Source organism: Anoplophora glabripennis, unplaced genomic scaffold, assembly GCF_000390285.2.
Source record: "Anoplophora glabripennis isolate ALB-LARVAE unplaced genomic scaffold, Agla_2.0 scaffold183, whole genome shotgun sequence".
Classification (NCBI taxonomy): domain Eukaryota; kingdom Metazoa; phylum Arthropoda; class Insecta; order Coleoptera; family Cerambycidae; genus Anoplophora; species Anoplophora glabripennis.
The window spans coordinates 350142-368041 of NW_019416293.1; the positions used below are offsets into that span (position 1 = coordinate 350142).

Sequence of the window (17900 nt, forward strand, 5' to 3'; positions counted from 1 at the left end):
CGAGCCCCGTACAAGGAGCAGCTATTACGACGTTAGCAGTCAGCTTATTTCATATCCCATTTACCTCCTTAAAATCCGTGAAATAAAAAGCGCACTCTACTTTGGGGATCCAGATTTATCTGTCTGTAGGCGCCTGTCCCCTATTCCGGTGGCAACCACCCGTTAAACAATATTACCAACTGAAAAAGTATACGACGTGAAATCCAGTTTGGTTCGTTGCTTTAAGTGAAGACAAAATCAAAACTGGTGAAGATTTTGGCAAGGAAAACGTAGATTTATAGGGTACATCATTTGCCTGATGTTATTGTAGTATCGCGATGCCTGTACAGCGTTTTACTGGCATTCACCGTAGATTAATTATACAGAGACCCGCTTTCATGAAGAATCGTATTTCATAATAGTTTTCATTTCGTGCATATCATTCTCGGCTTAATTTTGTTGCTGTATTATGTTATTTTGGATTCGGTTGATGAAGTGGTTGACTGAGAAACAATAAAGACGTATTGTATTTTGTTAAGGATTTTATAACTTTTTAATAGCATCTGTATTAAATGAGTCTCCTGCTTTTATGTTTATTCACTCTAAGTACAATTGTTTACTTCGTTGGAATATGTAATGTGACCGTAGTACAATTCGCCTAAACTAGGTCATTAACACAAAACTTCGCAGACTTAGCACACTGCTTAAAAAATAGTAATCCTTTTTATTAAAAACTTCATAGTCTAAAACATTGACAAGTTTTTTTAATTTATTTTTTACTACAGGCATTTTGCAAAGCAGCAAAAGTAATTGTTACAAAACGTAAATAGTCTTTCACTTAAAATTACACCCCGTACATTTCTTTAACATTAATTCGTTTATATTAAAAGAAAATGTGCAGAAAGGATTAAACAACAAGAAAAAAGGGCATGGAAATTTAAATCCATTATGGAGAGGGCAAAATCAAGTGCCCACAAAAGAAAGTCACTTAAATATTTTAAACTGTTTGTAAGAATCCGCATTCAGAGGAGCTCTATTATGGCTCTAACCGTGGAAAAGTTTCTAAGCTCGGTCCCCTCGAAAAGAAGGAATATTAGGTGGCAGCGCGTATCCACACAGACATAAAAAGATTTCCGTGTAAGAAAAAGTCGAGAGAAATGTTAAATGTTTAAATCCGAATTACAAATATAAAAGTTTGCGAGCGAAAATCGAAGGGCCGATATATAAAACACGAGGGAGAGAAATGTGAATCGGTGCTAAAGCGTTAGAAAAGGATTGTCGGAGTAGGGTTATAAGTTAGTTTTCCAGGTTTCTTTTCAGGCAAGTGCCTCGCAGTCCTCGGGGACATTTTTCAAACGTAACTTGAATTAGGATATGTGTGACGCTATGACACGTTAGGGGAGCTGATGTATCTTCATTTTTTTTTTATTTAAATAACGGGTCAGGGCCATTTTTCACGCTCTTTGTTCCGCGTGGTTGTCCTCTGAGGAATATCTCTCCCGTCAGGTCTAATGGTGTTAGTGCAGTCACAATCTAATATTGTCTTGACAGAATTCTGGAGACTTATTCAAGTGATACAACCAGAATTTTCTTGGCGTTATTATTTTATTACAATTTAATGTTTTGGAACAAATAACTTATAGTTTATGGGCCATCTTCGACATTGAGCATATTAAGTTCAACTCGAGCGGCACCCCCCGCAGTCCATCGCACCCGTTCTCGAATAAAAAATAACCTTTAAGAAACCCTTCGAAGCCACCTGGGTAATTTCAAGGGTAGAGCGCTGACTTATAGAAAGCCTTGCCCTTTGAGATCCCCGTCTGTACCGGAAGGTCAGAGCGGAGAATTAGACGTCCGACGACCGGCTGAGCCGCGTCAAGACGCCGACTTCCCCGACGCCTCCTCAGCGATGATGAAACAATAAAGGAGACGTGTTATTGTTCTGCGAGATTATTTATTATTTGGCGTTTTTCTCACAAAACCTCTCTCATACACGCGGACGTCCTGTTTTGATATTTATTTACTGTAGTTTAATTTTGAAGCCTTTGAAGTTGCAGACGCGCGACAGAGCGTCGGAAAATTTACAGTTCGGATGACAGTGATGGGTATCATCTTTTTGTTCCGTCTCAGAATCGGCTCAACACACAGTGAAACGTTTAATTTCAGTTTTTTAATCCCTCGCTAAAAGATAAATGGAAAACAATCTTACAAGAAGGTCTCCTTTTTTCGATATGACAACCATTAACCTTTTTCAAAGGTTTATATTTTTTTGAAGTAATAAAAATGTCATTCAACCATCTCTGGTGGTTTCTTACAATGTCACCGCTCTAATTTGCAACACTCTGTATATTTTTAAATCTATGTTTAAATTTCTCTGCATAGGTGGTAGAAACATGTTACTAGTAATTGAAATCTTAATTTAGTCACCAAAAACCAACCTATTTTATTCTTTACACTTTCTCGCATTATATCTACTTATTTGATCCTCATAAACTCCGGTGAAGTAAAATGAACGCCCTAGGTGTTTTTCGGAAATCACAAAAATTCATCTAGATTTTAAAGGCGCCATAAAATACAAACCAGCCAACCGTAAAAAGAAATATGGCGTAGGGTTTTCCAGTGATAAAAAAATACATAGGAGGGGCCGCACCATAAATAAGTGTGTATTATTTTTTTAATATATGTGAAAAACATTTTCCATAATTTCTGGAAAAACGCCCCAGTGAAACCCCGATATTTATAGCCGAATTTGCAGAAATAAAATCCGATTCTGTCTTCGTGCCCTGCAAGTTGTTTCAAGAGTGAACCGAGCCCAGTGACGGTGATGGAGGGTGGTAGGAAGGGTCAGCAGTGTTCTTATAACCCCAAATACTAATGCATTTATACCTAATAGCTGTTTTACATTGACAATTTATTGATGAATAAATTGACGAAGTTCTTCATGAATTAATTCACGAATTTATTGGTCAACAGTGTGGTTTTACATTGCTACAGATTTTATCAAGTTTTTTGACGCATGAATCAGTTCTACCAACGAATTAAAGAAGCAAATAAATTTCAGAAATGTCACCTTTCCACTCATAATTGTAGTAATACAACAGCGGTACCGTTTTGACACATATAAAAATATATATTAGTGTTTGTAAGTAACAAAAATCAGTAAAAACAATGCAAAACTAGTACGACGCCACACAATTGTTTACATATTCCAATAACATAACCTCATTACTGATCTGAGGGCGGAAATCTGTTGGGTTGGTACTTCCGAACTTCACGAAGAAATTAACGAAAATTAGAACATGCTCTAATTCGTCAAGAACTTGATGAATAAATTCATGAAGTTATTTGACGGCAGATTTGGTGCATTACACTTGTCCAATTTCTTGATGAAGCGACTTCATGAATTAATTGACCAATAAATTGTCAATGTAAAACAGCTATAAGGATTGAATGAAACTTGATGCCAATTAATCGCTATAATATATTGTTGTAGCAATAAAACTACAGAGAAAAAAAAAACAATTATTTCGAATCATTAGATTTATACGTTATACTTGTTTGTCCAAGCATAATTTTGAACTGATAAACTCACTGTTTAGTCAAAATTCATTTATTTAATTTAATATTAATTGATTTAACGTTAATTTGTTACGATGCAGGGTTGTTTTATATTCAAATAACACGCATTTTCGATTTTTTAAAAGATTTAGTTGGGTATGATAATTTGCTTTTATATGGACGTCATTTTCATTGCAAATTCCTTCGACAAAAAACTAGGACCCTTGCAACTCCCTCGAATGAGCCAAAACTAACCCAATCCAATTTTATGGAAGATTAGTGGTAGTTTTGGCCCATTCGAGGATTGAGGAATATAGAGAATGTTTTCAAAAAATTAAAGGTCGTTTTGGGCCGTTCCAAGGGGTGATTTTTGACAAATTGTGGGGCATGCGCAGAGTTACAAATTCAACGGACCTCAAATTCGGATTCAGCAGGTATTCATCTTTTCCCGGCAATATCCGGCGTGCGCCACTGCTCGACCCCGGCGCTCCTCCGCCACCGGCTTCGAGATTCGGCACTGCAGCTGCGTTGATTTATGGGCAGCAGGTCGCTGCTGTCTCCGCCGACATTATGCAAAGTTCCGCTGATGTTTCTACCACTGCCGCCCTTCCAGCCCTCCGTTGGGCGCCTCCTTTGATGCATTGCTCGCACCTAACGCTCCCCCGCGCGTTGCGGCGCTATCTAGATGGTTCGGCGAGTGGGAAGTGCAAGGCGAGATTACATTTGGAAATATTCATGCCTGTTTATAGTTTATATGGGAATATATTATCGGTGCCAGATAGCGACGAGCAGCGCCCTTTCCTCAGCGCCTGATTTATTTCGTCTTGATGCTGGACGACCACTTGCCAAATCGACGTGTAATTTCGTTTAATTGTTTCTTGAATCGTATGAATACCCCTAGCAATTTAATTTTTTAGTAGCCTGCAGGCTTTCATAACAACTTTATTAAAATTTTTCAACAACATGTTATATACCTACTGTGAAAATGTATGGAATCGGCTTTAAATTTAAATACCCACCACTCATTGTATTTTAAATATTATAAACATTCTTAAACTTTTCTACAATCATTGTTGTCAGTGTAAAAACAAATTATATTTATTTTTATTTCTTTACGATTAAATAAAAGAGCAAATTGTATTCTTTTTACAAATTATGAGATAAACGTTAATGGAGAGCCATTAAAAAACATCATGCCGAAGTTTTATTCAGAATGTTATATAGAAGCTTGTTTTGGATTGAAGCTGGAATATAATTATACTAAAAAAACTCAGGACGTTTTAATGATTCCAAATACTGAAATAAATCCTTATATAACGAGGCACTAATTAAAAACCCTCCACAATGAAATAAAGAAAATAACGGTAAACAAAGTCTATGCAACTTAACCAATAGGAGCTTAAGAAAAACCCAAGTTATGTAAAAACTAATTATCCGACTTTTTTGCCGTTTGTTTTATGTGTGGCATCGAGAGGTTTTCAACGCGGCACAAAGAGAACAATAGACGGCTTTCACGAAGCGAAAAAGTTTCATGCTTCTTCTCGCTTTATAAGCGACAAATTATGACAAAAACTCAATTTATTAATACTGAAAAATTCCTTCGCTTCTTGGGCTGTTCCAAGTCCTTCAGGTTATTTAATTAGGACAAGACGGTGTTATAAGATAAAGAAAAAAGTGTAACGTCATACCCATCTACTTTTTGTAGCATTTTATTTACGTGATTTTAATAAAATTTGAAGAAAAAAACTAAGAGGGTCATCTGAAGTTTTTCAAAATAGTTTTAATTGAAATTTTATTGACGGATAGAGGAAGATTTATAATTTATACTGCGGTTACTAAGAACCTTTTGAAATCTCATCTTGATACAATTCTGTATGCAGATTATTAAGTTTCTCTGCCATAAATCCATCGTATCCACACTAATCAGCTTGTTGCAACGTTGCAAGGAACAAATGTACACGTTATCACAATTTTGCGCACACGCACAGATGGAAAAAGATGATTTAGGTGGCGGATTAAATGCAATTTCTTAATCATAACCCGTAATTTACGGCCTGTTGGTTTTACTTGGGTTTTTTTGTTGATTTTCATGTTTACACGAGTAACATGCGACGACCACCATAAACCATTCTTACTGTCAGCGGCTCTTAACGAATGGATTTCTTGCGCAGGGATTTGCATTTTTTCTGTCGGCTTTTGAACAAGTACTACGTGCGGTGAATTAGTAAGAAATATTAATGCAGATTTATAATAAAACTGCATTTAATACATTTTTTTTCATAGTATAATTAAAACTTTTACTATCTTACTGTTACCCTAGTAATGACAGATGAAGAAAGTAAAGTGAATTTTTAACTAAAATGATTTTAGCTTAAGCCGCCAGAAATGCTGTTTATGACGAATAATTCTGTTCTCTCCCTATTTTAATTCATAAATATCAATGATTACATATTTTTAAATTACAAGCAGATATCTTTTAAACTATCATAGATGGAATAAGAACAAAAATTCGAAACGAACTAAAATTTTTAATTGCACCCACATATCCGTACAGTTTTCCCGAATAATTGCATAATTAATGCCGTTAGTTTAATCTGTAATTAGGGGCAGGTTAGCGGACGCGATGAATGCGGGCTTTGATAATGTGGAGTTACGATTCGGCTCATGATTTTATAATCAGATTATTCGGCTGAAAATGGAACTTCATCCCGGCAAATGAAACGGATCTGGTACTGGCGAGCTTCAACAGAGCTGGAAAAAAAATAACTCGTTCAAATACCTCCATTTCACGGCGTAAATTTATCATGAACGCCATTGAATAGAGGCAGTCAGTGTCGGTTCGTCAGGGAAATATTCAGAAAAAATTGTTGCCGTGAATTTATTCTTTAGTGTATTCTAGCCTCATTTTGTAAAACACGAAAAGCACACACAGCATAAGTAGACACCAGTTAATAATATTTAATCAACTCGAACGATTTTTACAAAATGTACCGACGCGACCAGATCCAATATTATTGCGGCAAGCCACCACTGGAGACATTGTGGCTCTTTTGAAGGGATATCAAGCAAGTTAGTTAATAATAAACTCGACTATATGCTTGGCTGATACTAAATTTAATAAGAGTCTTTTAGCTTGTCAGGGTTTTATTAGCCACTGATTAAATTTCATATAGAAATTCCAGTTAATTTATTATTAAATTTATTAATAATCTTGATGATTTATTTTGTCAGAAACTACACATTTTTGCTACTAAAATAACGTCTAGAAACACTGATCACATTGATAGTTATATTCATCGATTTACAACGATAAAATATATTTAATTGCAGTTTTACGTAGATAGTCATTTCATCATTTTACGCAATTTTGTCCTTAAATAGAACATCTATTTGCCATGTTGAAATGTGCAGTTTAGATTAAATTTAAATAAGTCTGCCTCGACATCATGTTAATAGGTACTAAAAGTTTACAGGGGCAACTCCAGCTACTGCAAATGGAGAGCTCTATCTATGTTCATTATATATTTAACCTAGTTTTTTATAATGTACTCGTACCTACATAATTTTTCTAAATCATTTTAATTTGAAATATTTATATTTGCTACATTCGAGAAGTTTATAAAATACAAACTCTGACTTTTGAAAATAACCTACCATTTCAAAACTGATATGCTAAGTTGATTATAAAACAATTATTTAAGGAGGATCTGGGCTACGAAAAAGTGCAGCCAATTTCGTATTGTTGAGATATATTTTTTTGCAATGCGAAATTAAATTCTATGAATTATTTTCGAATTATTTATCGATTTGTTTATGTTTCTAAATAATGCCAAAATTTGAATATTTAACATAGGTTCTTTGGTTCTTATGGTATAATGCATACCCTTACAATCGAATTAGGGATGAAAAAATGAAAACGGTAAATCGAAAAAAATATAGACGCACAATTTTCTCTTCAACTGCTTCTTTCCTGCTTTTTATATTTTCTGTTCTAATTCTCAAGCACTCATACCTTCGTTTGGACACAAATTTTCCTTTCTACCGACTCATCCGACATTTTATACATACAAATAATAAACTCAGTATACTCGTGCACTGTTGCCAAGTTTCTGATGCAGCTTTTGGCATTTATTTATGCATATTGGGTAAAAAAATAACGATTGAGGAATGGAAATGTAAGTGTTTCAAACCCGATTTTATTCAGTATCCTTGTCTGCCACGACTTAAAATTATTACAGACCCCCAATATCCATTATCACGCACGAATTTCTCTGATCAGAGTAATTAAAGGCGTATCGCCACAACGACGGCGACGGAAGAAGAATTACGGCGATCAGAAAGGAACTTGCATAATCAGTTTCACCCTACCCGAATTTTTCACCTACTAACACATTAAGAACGGGATATATAACGGGATTAACATAATCCCGCCATTAATCGAGCAACAACACCGCTAAAATAAACATTTCGTGCTGGATATTTATAGCGCACAGCAGCTAATTTTTCCATTATTCGGGTGTATCCGTCAGAGGCCTGAATCGAGCAGTGAAAAAGTGAAGCCAACTACCCGATATCACGGGCGCGCTATATGTCTATACAGGGTGATTTGCTAACTTTGGCAAGAATGATCATTTTACTTAAAAATGACACCTGAAAGAAAAAATCCATTGAAACTGCATTCTAGCCTCCCCCACGACACACGACCCCTAATTGGACCGCCACTGATCATTCACCAGTCCGATCCACGTGTCAACGATTCAGGTGGTGATAGTGTCAAGTAAAACTGATGGATCACTTACTCCCTAACCTCTACCTAGTTCCCGGTTGCGTTTGTGGGGCCCCTTTTCAGCCATTTACCACCTTGTATTATTCAAAACAATTCCTACCTTCCATTCATAAGAGTATTAAGATTGAGTAGTTAATCAAAGCTTTGACATATTAGGGGAGCGTTGGGAAATAATCGGGGATCGGGCCAAATGAGGAAAAACTACGGGAATAAAACACCGAAGAAACCGTGCAACGCACAGTCTGTTAGGAGCGTTCACGTGAATTAATTTCTAAAATAAAACGTCGGTAAAATATTTACATTTTTTTTATATTTTCCCACCTTCTAAAGGTTGTAAATATAAGTACCTGCTTATTTATATGCTGTCGCCATTGTCAAATTTTTTGTCAAGTTGAAAAACTAATCCCCTACACTTAAAATACTGCTGCAAAGAACTATGAGATAATTATAACCAATAACTAATAGTTATCTCAGGAATGATTTTCTCTTCAATTTCTTTTCGTGTTAAATTGCATGTAAATGCACAACTTTTCTGTAATTAAACCAATTCGGGTCTTTCCAAATTCAGGGAGCCACCTTAAAAGCGGCCACCTGTACAAAAAAGTTAATTAAATGCATTTTCTGTTCGGCCGCCGCTCCTGGCTCGTAAAAAGTTACACAGCGCCCCTGTCGTCGCCCGCCACGTATTGTGCTGTGTCAGAATATTTTTGTGCGTGCCTTTCTTACGTAATATAAGTTTCATAATAACCATTTATATTGTACCATAGAAAAGACATAATCTACAATTTTATTTCTCTAGAGCATTTTGATGTCACGATATATATTATAACGCGAGCTATTACTCCTTATTCTGGTTATATGATTTTTATTACGTTTCGGTAAAAGTCGCCTTTACGGCGAAATAGAATGTTGACTGCAACTTTAAAGGATAGCACGAATTCTGCTGTTTATGTCGGTCTTCTAGTTACGTTGAAGGGGTATTTTTTAATTGAAACTTAAAATTTCCATATTCTGATATTCTGTTAATTTTTTATTGAATCTGCTGAAGAAAATACCAGTTCTTTTTTTACTGTGTATGTACATTCTTTTCAAAATCCTTTACTGTTCAAAAATTAACCAAAAACAAACCTAACTCAATGATTAAATTTATGAAACCCGTGATAGAAAAGTTAAATTAAAGGAACATGTCTTTCTTTCACCAGAAAAATCCTATATGACTTTAAGTACGCCGAGTCTTCAAACTACATCCATCTTTCAATTTCACAGACGTTTTCAGTCATCCTGACAGGAGTGGTATAAAGTTTCGCGCAAGTTCCGCAACAAAAATACGAAAAGTCAAGGAAAGTGAAAATTGCCGTGATATGTATTAGACGTGACAGTTTTACACATCGCAAAATTCACGTCTTTTATTTGTTTATCTTCGGCAGATGCTCAAATCCTCCGCCGCAATATATCTCGCTTACCTACGGATACGTAGACCATGACGGATTTGTTTTGAGGTGGATGTGAGAGGGGGCAAGCAAATTTTTTCTGAAGTACAACTCACATAATAAAAGTGTAGATCCCTAGATCTGGATGAGGTCCGGAACATTTTCAAAATTGCAAAAATGTTTAAAAAATTTTAATAATACCTATTTTATCTGAGTTTTTTACTTATATCTTGGAGCCTATGCATTTTGGAAGAATATTGAAGAGGAAAAAAGTTGTAAAATTGGATTTTGCACAATATACGTAAGTTAAATTGTTTTAAATTTATTACCGATGTTCCAAAATAGCAATAATTAATAAAAAAAAAAGGCAAAATATTCAAGTTTTTTGGACAATTTTTTTAAAATACTTTAATTACTCCGAGGGCATTCTAATTTGGTAAAAAAAACTTTAGAGTATAATAAAACAACACACCAAATTTCATTAAAATCAGTTCAATAGTTTTCGCAAAATAATTTTTTTTTAATTTTGAAAAAAAATTTCGAATTTGCAGTCTCAAATAAAGCATCTAAATACTTGAAAATTTTTTCACATAGAAAAGACCGCCCAACCTTTCAAATGATTTTTGAAAATTTAAAATCTGTTGATTAGGTAACTTTTTAAATTTATTATTATTTTTATTTTTAAACAATTAAATTACATTTATCAATTTGCAATTTAGTTTTTTTCAAAAATTATAATTTTAAAGTACTATTTTTTCTTAATTTTATCTGTATTTAACAATAAAATTAATTTCCAAATAATTTTTTTATATATTTCATAAATATTTCATAAATATTTCATAAAAATTCATAGGTTTCAGTATAACAGTTATCAGTTTTTCGAAATATAAAAATAAAGTCATAATTGTGTGCGTTTATTTCGTTCATACTGACATTTTTAAAGGAACAACAGGATTTTTTGTTTAATTTGTTTAAATTAGGTTAATACTTTAAAATGGAGTAAAAAACAAATAACGGTTTCGATTTGAGAAATAATTTTTGAGCGTCTTATCTTCGAATGTCCACGTTTTTGCATATCTACTCGCCGACAAACGCATTTCCCCTGTCCCACGCAGAATATGTCTATTTTAAATTCGCTCGTTCCCGAAGAGGGCCCAGTCAATAAGCCGCAACAATAACACATTAGGCAGTTCCGAAAACGTAATATTTTGACAGTGGCCTCCACAAACAGCGACCCCGGCAAAGGATTACGTATGGACGTCACGGTGGCGAGGGGGGACGAACGGGGAGGGGCGGCCTGAGTGAATTTCCCTCGTCACGTGGCCAACCTCGTTCGTTCCGGAAGCAGGAAAGTGTGAAATTGGAAAATCTTGGGAATACTCTCAGTTTTGCCACCTTTTTCGGTGACTTCTTGCCCGAATTTGACTCCGACGCAGAATTTATGGCTCGAATATAATAATAAGCGTCTAAGCTGAATCAAAATATGTCCATTTTAAAAAATTCCTTAATACGTTACTTTCTTAGCTCTAAAAGCAGTCGTACTAGAAGTTTAGTTGTTCTATATGCGTTTTTACTTTATATAAATCGTAAAAATTCTATACTTTAATACAAATATTGATATGCAAAAAGTGTAAATACGTCTTCATCAAATATTTTGGTTTTAATTTTTATCTTTTAACAATTTAAAACAACTATACCGTTAATAATTTTGTCCAAAATATTGTCCTATGGGTTTTTTTCATTGCATTTTAAAATTTTGTACTTTTTTGTGTAATATTTTTGTTTTGTTTTTGTGTTGTATTATCCTTTTATATTATTATGGTTATTATTAATAATATAGTCTAATTCAACAATTTTTAATAATCCTTTTATTTCAGAGCTGCCCAGAAACTGAACCTTTCTGCATCCCCACACAGGAGGAAAAGGTACAACTCCGACGACGTGGACAACACCGGATTCTGTGGAATACTTCAAAGATGTCCTCCACCCGTCCCTCCTGCCCTTCTTAGAAGGATAGGAGTAAAAGAGGTCACAGGTGTTGGGAAGGTAAGCTTGTACTCATGTCTGTTTGAGGAAGTACATAAGTTTTACTATGTAGCCATAAAAAATATAAATTCAAGTAAAAATCAACTTCAACAAAAGAAATAGTTTGTCTACAGGAATAGGACTCGTTTCTGAGACACAGATAGTCTCCATGCAATTCAGAATAAGTGAATCAAACCAAAACATTTTTTTTTGTTGAGATATAAATCCCAACACAGTCTATTTCGGAGAATTATTCTGTCAAAGGAGTGACTCCCATTTGATGTTTTGTAATTATCGAGTAAAAGAGCCGTCCTGAAAGGGTTCGCGCAACAAATTTCAATGACTTAGATCGACACAGAGGATTTTCTTGTCAAACTTAATTTTCGCTTCCTGTAAAATATAAGGAGGGGTATTATAAAGTCCTTATGAACTAATCCTCTTAAATATTACAGTCTGCCTGATTGGTTACTCGTTATTCGTCTTTTTTGTTCACATTAACCTTTGCTTAAAGAGCTTACTTATTACAGAACGGCCGATGGAGGGAGGGGAATCATTGATCGCCTTCCATTGCCAGGAAAATGAGGATGAGAGTAATCCTTTTCTATTTATTTGATATAACGATTCTTTCTCTTAGGGGTTCGCAATATTACGGAATTCTGAAGGTCCATTTCGCGATTAATGATTTAATCATAATTATAAAATTCTGACAAACCTGCACTGACCTTACACAGTAAATTTACATAATTAAAACGAATGCAACTTGCTGAACTTTAATGTAAAGTTTCCTGTTTAGTGTGTAATTATAATTTATAACTTTAGCAATAACTTTAGCCCCGACTAAAGAGACGACTATGACCTTAGAACTCCCAAGTATTATCGTTTTAATGCACCACCACGAGATTCGGTTCGCGGTCTCAACCCGCCCCCGACTTTTTCACCAAATTCAATATTAGGTACACAAAATAGCATCCTAATTCGAAAGGCCCCTATCAATCACGGGCCAGACGGGAAGTTGGTTGAGCATTGACAGTACCCTCCACTTCCTTGGAGACCCACGAATGAAACCCCAATCAGGCTCAATTATCATACTCGCCGCAACTGTGGGGGCAAAACCGACGGCGTGAAAATCAAACCTTTTCATTTACCCCCGAGGAAATCCGCGGGATAATAAGGGAGTCGGTATCACCAGAGGTGGGCCCCGCTTTAGAATGAGGTTTAAAATGTTGAAAAGTACACACTAGGGTGGCCCAAAAAAAAAACGAATAATTTTTTTCGTGTCTCTTGTGAAAGTATGTTAGTTTATCATGTTTTAAGAGCCCCCTCAAACAATCTGCTCAAAAAAATATTTTTTAGTGGTCGCTCGAGATTTTTAAAAATTTCCAAAATCGTCAAAAATTGATTTTTTTTTTAAATTTTAACTCGTTATTTTATCATTTTCTAGGTTGAAAAAAATCTCGACTGAAAATTTCCAATCGATATTTTAATTTCTAAAGATCACTCATAATTATTTTAACTTTCAAAGCAGCAAAACTAAAATGTTTTCGAGCGGTCTCTAAAAATAAATATCAACGAATTTTTTTATTTAATTTGATGAACAAAAGAATACAAATAAATCACGAGACATTTAAATTTAAAGAAATTAGAATATTATAAATATTTGATACTCAAAGTGCAGTAGTAAATTTTGCCTCGAAAATTTTTTAAGTGTTTCGTGATTTATTTCTATTCTTTTGTTCATCACATTCAATAAAAAAAATTAGAGGTCGCTCGAAAACATTTTAGGTACACTACTTTTAAAGTTAAAATAATTTATGAGTGATTTTTAGAAGTTAAAATATCGATTTGAAATTTTCAGAATCGGGATTTTTTTCAACCTAGAAAATGATGAAATAACGAGAAAAAAAAAATAAAAAAAAAAATTGAATTTTGACGATTTTGGAAATTGTTAAAAATCTCGAGCGACCTCTAAAAAATTTTTTTTAGAGTAGATTGTTTGAGGGGGCTCTTAAAACATGATAAACTAACATATTTTCACAAGACACGAAAAAAATATATTCGGTTTTTTTTGGGCCACCCTAATACAGATAGTCGCTATCGGCGAAAGGCAACTTAAATTTAGTTTCTAGAGATGCTAAAAAGACGTAGAAAATTATATTTTAATAGTAATATGTATTAGTAGTATTTTGGCATTGTAATTGAAAAAAATATTCAAATAATATGTTCGAGATATAAGTAACAATAAGTGACAGTTAAAAGGGGTAAACGCTAGAAAAAAAGTTGCTTATAAAAATTGTAGAGTATAAAATTTTACATAAAAATAATCGACTGACTTATGGAATGGTATGAGAAATTAAAAAGAATCATAACAAGCAGAAAATTTATGAATTTCAAGTTTGTTTGTTTTTTTTTTCACCACTGGCTGAGTTGAAAAAAAATCACTTATTGTTTTTATATACTTACTTCAAACTTATATCAAAAATTCAGGCAACTGTGATTTAAAAGACCATTCACTTGGACTATGAGCATACCTACGTAGGTACTACTATATTTTTTCTAAACTTAAACTTGTAAACTAAAATGTATTAAGCAAAGGAGATGTGAGATCTCCTGCTACGCGAGGGGATTATTTATAAGTGAATTCCGGTCTGTTGGCAGAACTGTGCGAAACAAATGGCCACCGAATTACCCCCGGACAAACTAAACCCAGTAATCCAATATATCAAACATTTTTCAACAAGTTAATCCCATCAACTAAATGATTCGACATAATCTAACCTTCGGGTCGATGCGAGAGGACTCCGGACAATGACCAAGGCTTAGCTTTACGGGACGAGGTTTGAGTAATGCCCCAGTTCGACTAGTGTACACTTCCCAGATGCGCCAGTTACTTTAGCCGGACTCCGGTCACGGCTCTAACTTGTATTTCTGCCTGTGCCGTTGTCTGGATTACCTATTATTTGACTCTGAACGTCCCTTAGTGAGAGGTCGCTTACGCTGACCGTTTCTAGTATTTAGCGTAATTGCCGTACACATGGGGTTTGATACGGTGGATAATCCGCCTTGTGTTCACTTCTATTTAAATTAAAATTAAGTCCTATGCAGATTTTTTTCACCCTGTACAACTTGCTAAGTTTCGGTAAATAACAAAAAACGAAATTGTCTCGAAAAGTTTTAAAATCGTACTGCTAATAACGTAAATATTGAAAATTAGTTAAATTTCTTGAAAAGCGCCCGCGACGCTCGCCGTAAAAGAGAATCGCATTGGTTCCCAAGTCCAATAAATAAGTTCCGCATAATGCCACAAATAGCTTTTCTCAGATAATAAGAAAACTAAAAAATTACCTCGCAAACCAAATCAATGGCGCATAACATTCAATGAAGCGCGTTAAACAGATTGGATACGAGACTGGGATGAAGAAGAGGCTGCAAGCAGAACTTTGTGATTGCCAATACTCGACCCCTGACCCGTCGAGCAACCCGTATCCCACTTCTGATGCGAACTGACCATGTGTGTGCATGCACCCTCTCTGAGTTAACCTCGCCAGCTTGCATTCCGCATTTCTACATAGCGGCTATTTTATTATAGCGATATATTAATAAACACTTTTTGCCGAGATATGTATAATTAGTTGAATTGTTAATTAAAGTTATTAATTGAACTAAGTTTCCTGTGAGATACCTTGACTAAATGAACAAAGCACGAGATTATTTAAAAAATATTAATAGAAATTCAATCTTCAATCATAAGCTATCCTAGAGAACTTTCACGATGGAGAAAACGCGTTAGCCATGACGTGCGAAGCACCACATATTTTGATTTTTTCGACGTATTTCATCGAGCCGGGAGAAAAAGTTGAATACAGGTTTAATTTTTAATTTCGCCCGGCACAGCACGCCTGATAGGACCCGAATATCGAGCCGATTCGAATATACGTTGCCGTGAAAACTTTCGTTCTTCTGTTTGTACTTCTCCCGATTCGTATTGTGGGATATATTATATTTTCATTTTATCCGGCACGAGTTTTCACATACACTTTATCAGAGCCGTTTTGTGAAAATATGAAATTTCAATTTAACGACAGGCCGACTCCGATTCCCCCGAGAGCCGTATTCGAGTGACCCTTGGAAAGGTTAAAACTCAATAAACCGGCGATTTTTCTCACGCTACCGGTCCGCAAGGCGGCCTGTTCCTCAACGGTCTATCGATTTCATTATCTATTACCGCTTTTTAATAAAAAAGTATTACGTTATCGTCTCTATATTTTTTTCCCCGTAACATTTGGACACAGGAAATTGTGTGCGTGTTTGTTATAACACTACTACCTTTTTCTAATTTTAATGATCTTTTTCTAATGTCTTTTTTCTTCTGTAATTACAATTACGTGAATGTTTAAAAAATATACACAGTAAATGCCAATACAAATTGTAATGGTCGTATTTTTTATTTGTAGAAGCCACCATAGGCGATACTGCTGCAATCGTATACTTTTTTGCAGATATAAAAAAAGTAGCGAAAATCACCCATATTTGTCAAGTCTACCTGACATTTCGGTCATAGTTTCCAAGACATCTTTCACATTTAACCAGTAGATATTTATCAAAAGAACGGGGGACAAAAAATTGCAACCAATCTACGATCCTGAACTATCCGACTGTTTTTGTTGCGAGCCTAGATTTCATTCAGCTGGATTTCCCGACACCGGCGAAATTTATGGAAATAACTTTTACTATTAATTTAATGAAAGCGTAATTATTCATTGCAAAGTAAATGCAGCTCGACGGCGTGCCTAGGGTCGCCCCGCCGTAAAAAAAAACTCCCCGAATATATAAAGAGGGTCGGATTGCTTAAGACAATCTATAACTTTCACTGAAAGCTGGAAGCCCTCATTTTTTACCGGCGACTTGTGTTTCATAAGCTCCGCGACGAAGCCGATGGTCCTCCGTGAGTAATTTTTTGCAATTTATTTAAGTGCTCGCCTATTTAAATGCCATGAAACAAGTTTGATATTAATTTGGCAATGTGGGACAATTTGTCATACAACGAAGCTTCATTCCTTTTAGATAAATGCATATTTATGAGTTCAATTCAACTTAGGCCAGCAATTCGAAATTAAAACAAAGTACTTAAAATGAAAATAGAATAATGCACGTGAATGATGGATATTACTTTCCAGACATGAAAATGTTAATTTACTTATATAATGTGTATTATTGAAGAAAATTAATGTATGAAAACAATAAAAAGCCGTTACATTAACACACAAATCAGTTTTTTTTTTATAAAAATCCATTGTTATGTGGCGGGTAATAGTATAAGTAGAATGAAGGAAATTGCAACTTGGCGGAGCTTCTCAAGTCGGTCATGCGAAGCTACACACACAATAGCCCGTTTTCGTGGCGTCATCCACCCAATTATAAACTTTATGCATATTCATTGAGCCTTCAATTACCCCTAATTTCGGCCGAAGAGGACGAATGGAAAAAGCGTCTGCACCGAACAATTCTTCGGTCTCATCTGCGATCCTGTCAGCTCGCGATTCGTATTCAAGGAGCGGAGTGGAGTCCAATTATTGGGTTCTCTTTCTCTCCTCTCGTCCCGGGGCATCTCCTGCAGTTGCCCGCGGCTCGCCTCGCCTCCTCCTAAGACTTCGACAACTCGTGATGTGGGTAACATTAGAAATTCTTCGCCTCTGTCAACCCCCCCTGTTCGTTATACATTTTTCTCCGAAATACAAATTATGGGAGCGTCGAATTTTTCAAATATGTTCGTATGTGGAGCCGCCAACGGCGAGAATTTTAATGTTTCCATGATCGGCTTCGTAATGGGGTGTTAAGAATGCAGATCTGCCGAGCAAGCATTATTTTCTTGTCGTTTTCACTGTACTTTGTCAATGCGCATCAAAGCACAAATGCAACTACCATTTTTCCGTTTGTTTATAATCATTTTGTACCTGACTGATGGACAGACTACCTACAAGACCTTTAAGCCATTTTTATGTGACCTACCCCCTAACTCTACCCACATTGGTACTTTGTTCTAAAACATAAAAAAGTCTTCCGTCCCTATATTCTCGTGTTTTGTAATTTCTTTCATTTTCATATTTTCTGTGTGTTTTTCTTAC

General features: G+C 35.2%; 1 protein-coding gene across 1 annotated transcript in view; it reads left to right on the forward strand.

Annotated features, from left to right (window-relative positions):
- LOC108912305 (kinesin-like protein CG14535) overlaps window positions 1-17900 on the forward strand; it is a 134808-nt gene that overhangs the window by 61565 nt on the left and 55343 nt on the right. Inside the window, exon 3 of the mRNA XM_023453941.1 lies at window positions 11631-11799. Within this exon, the coding sequence (XP_023309709.1) occupies window positions 11631-11799 (169 nt within the window). The remainder of the gene's footprint in view (window positions 1-11630; window positions 11800-17900) is intronic.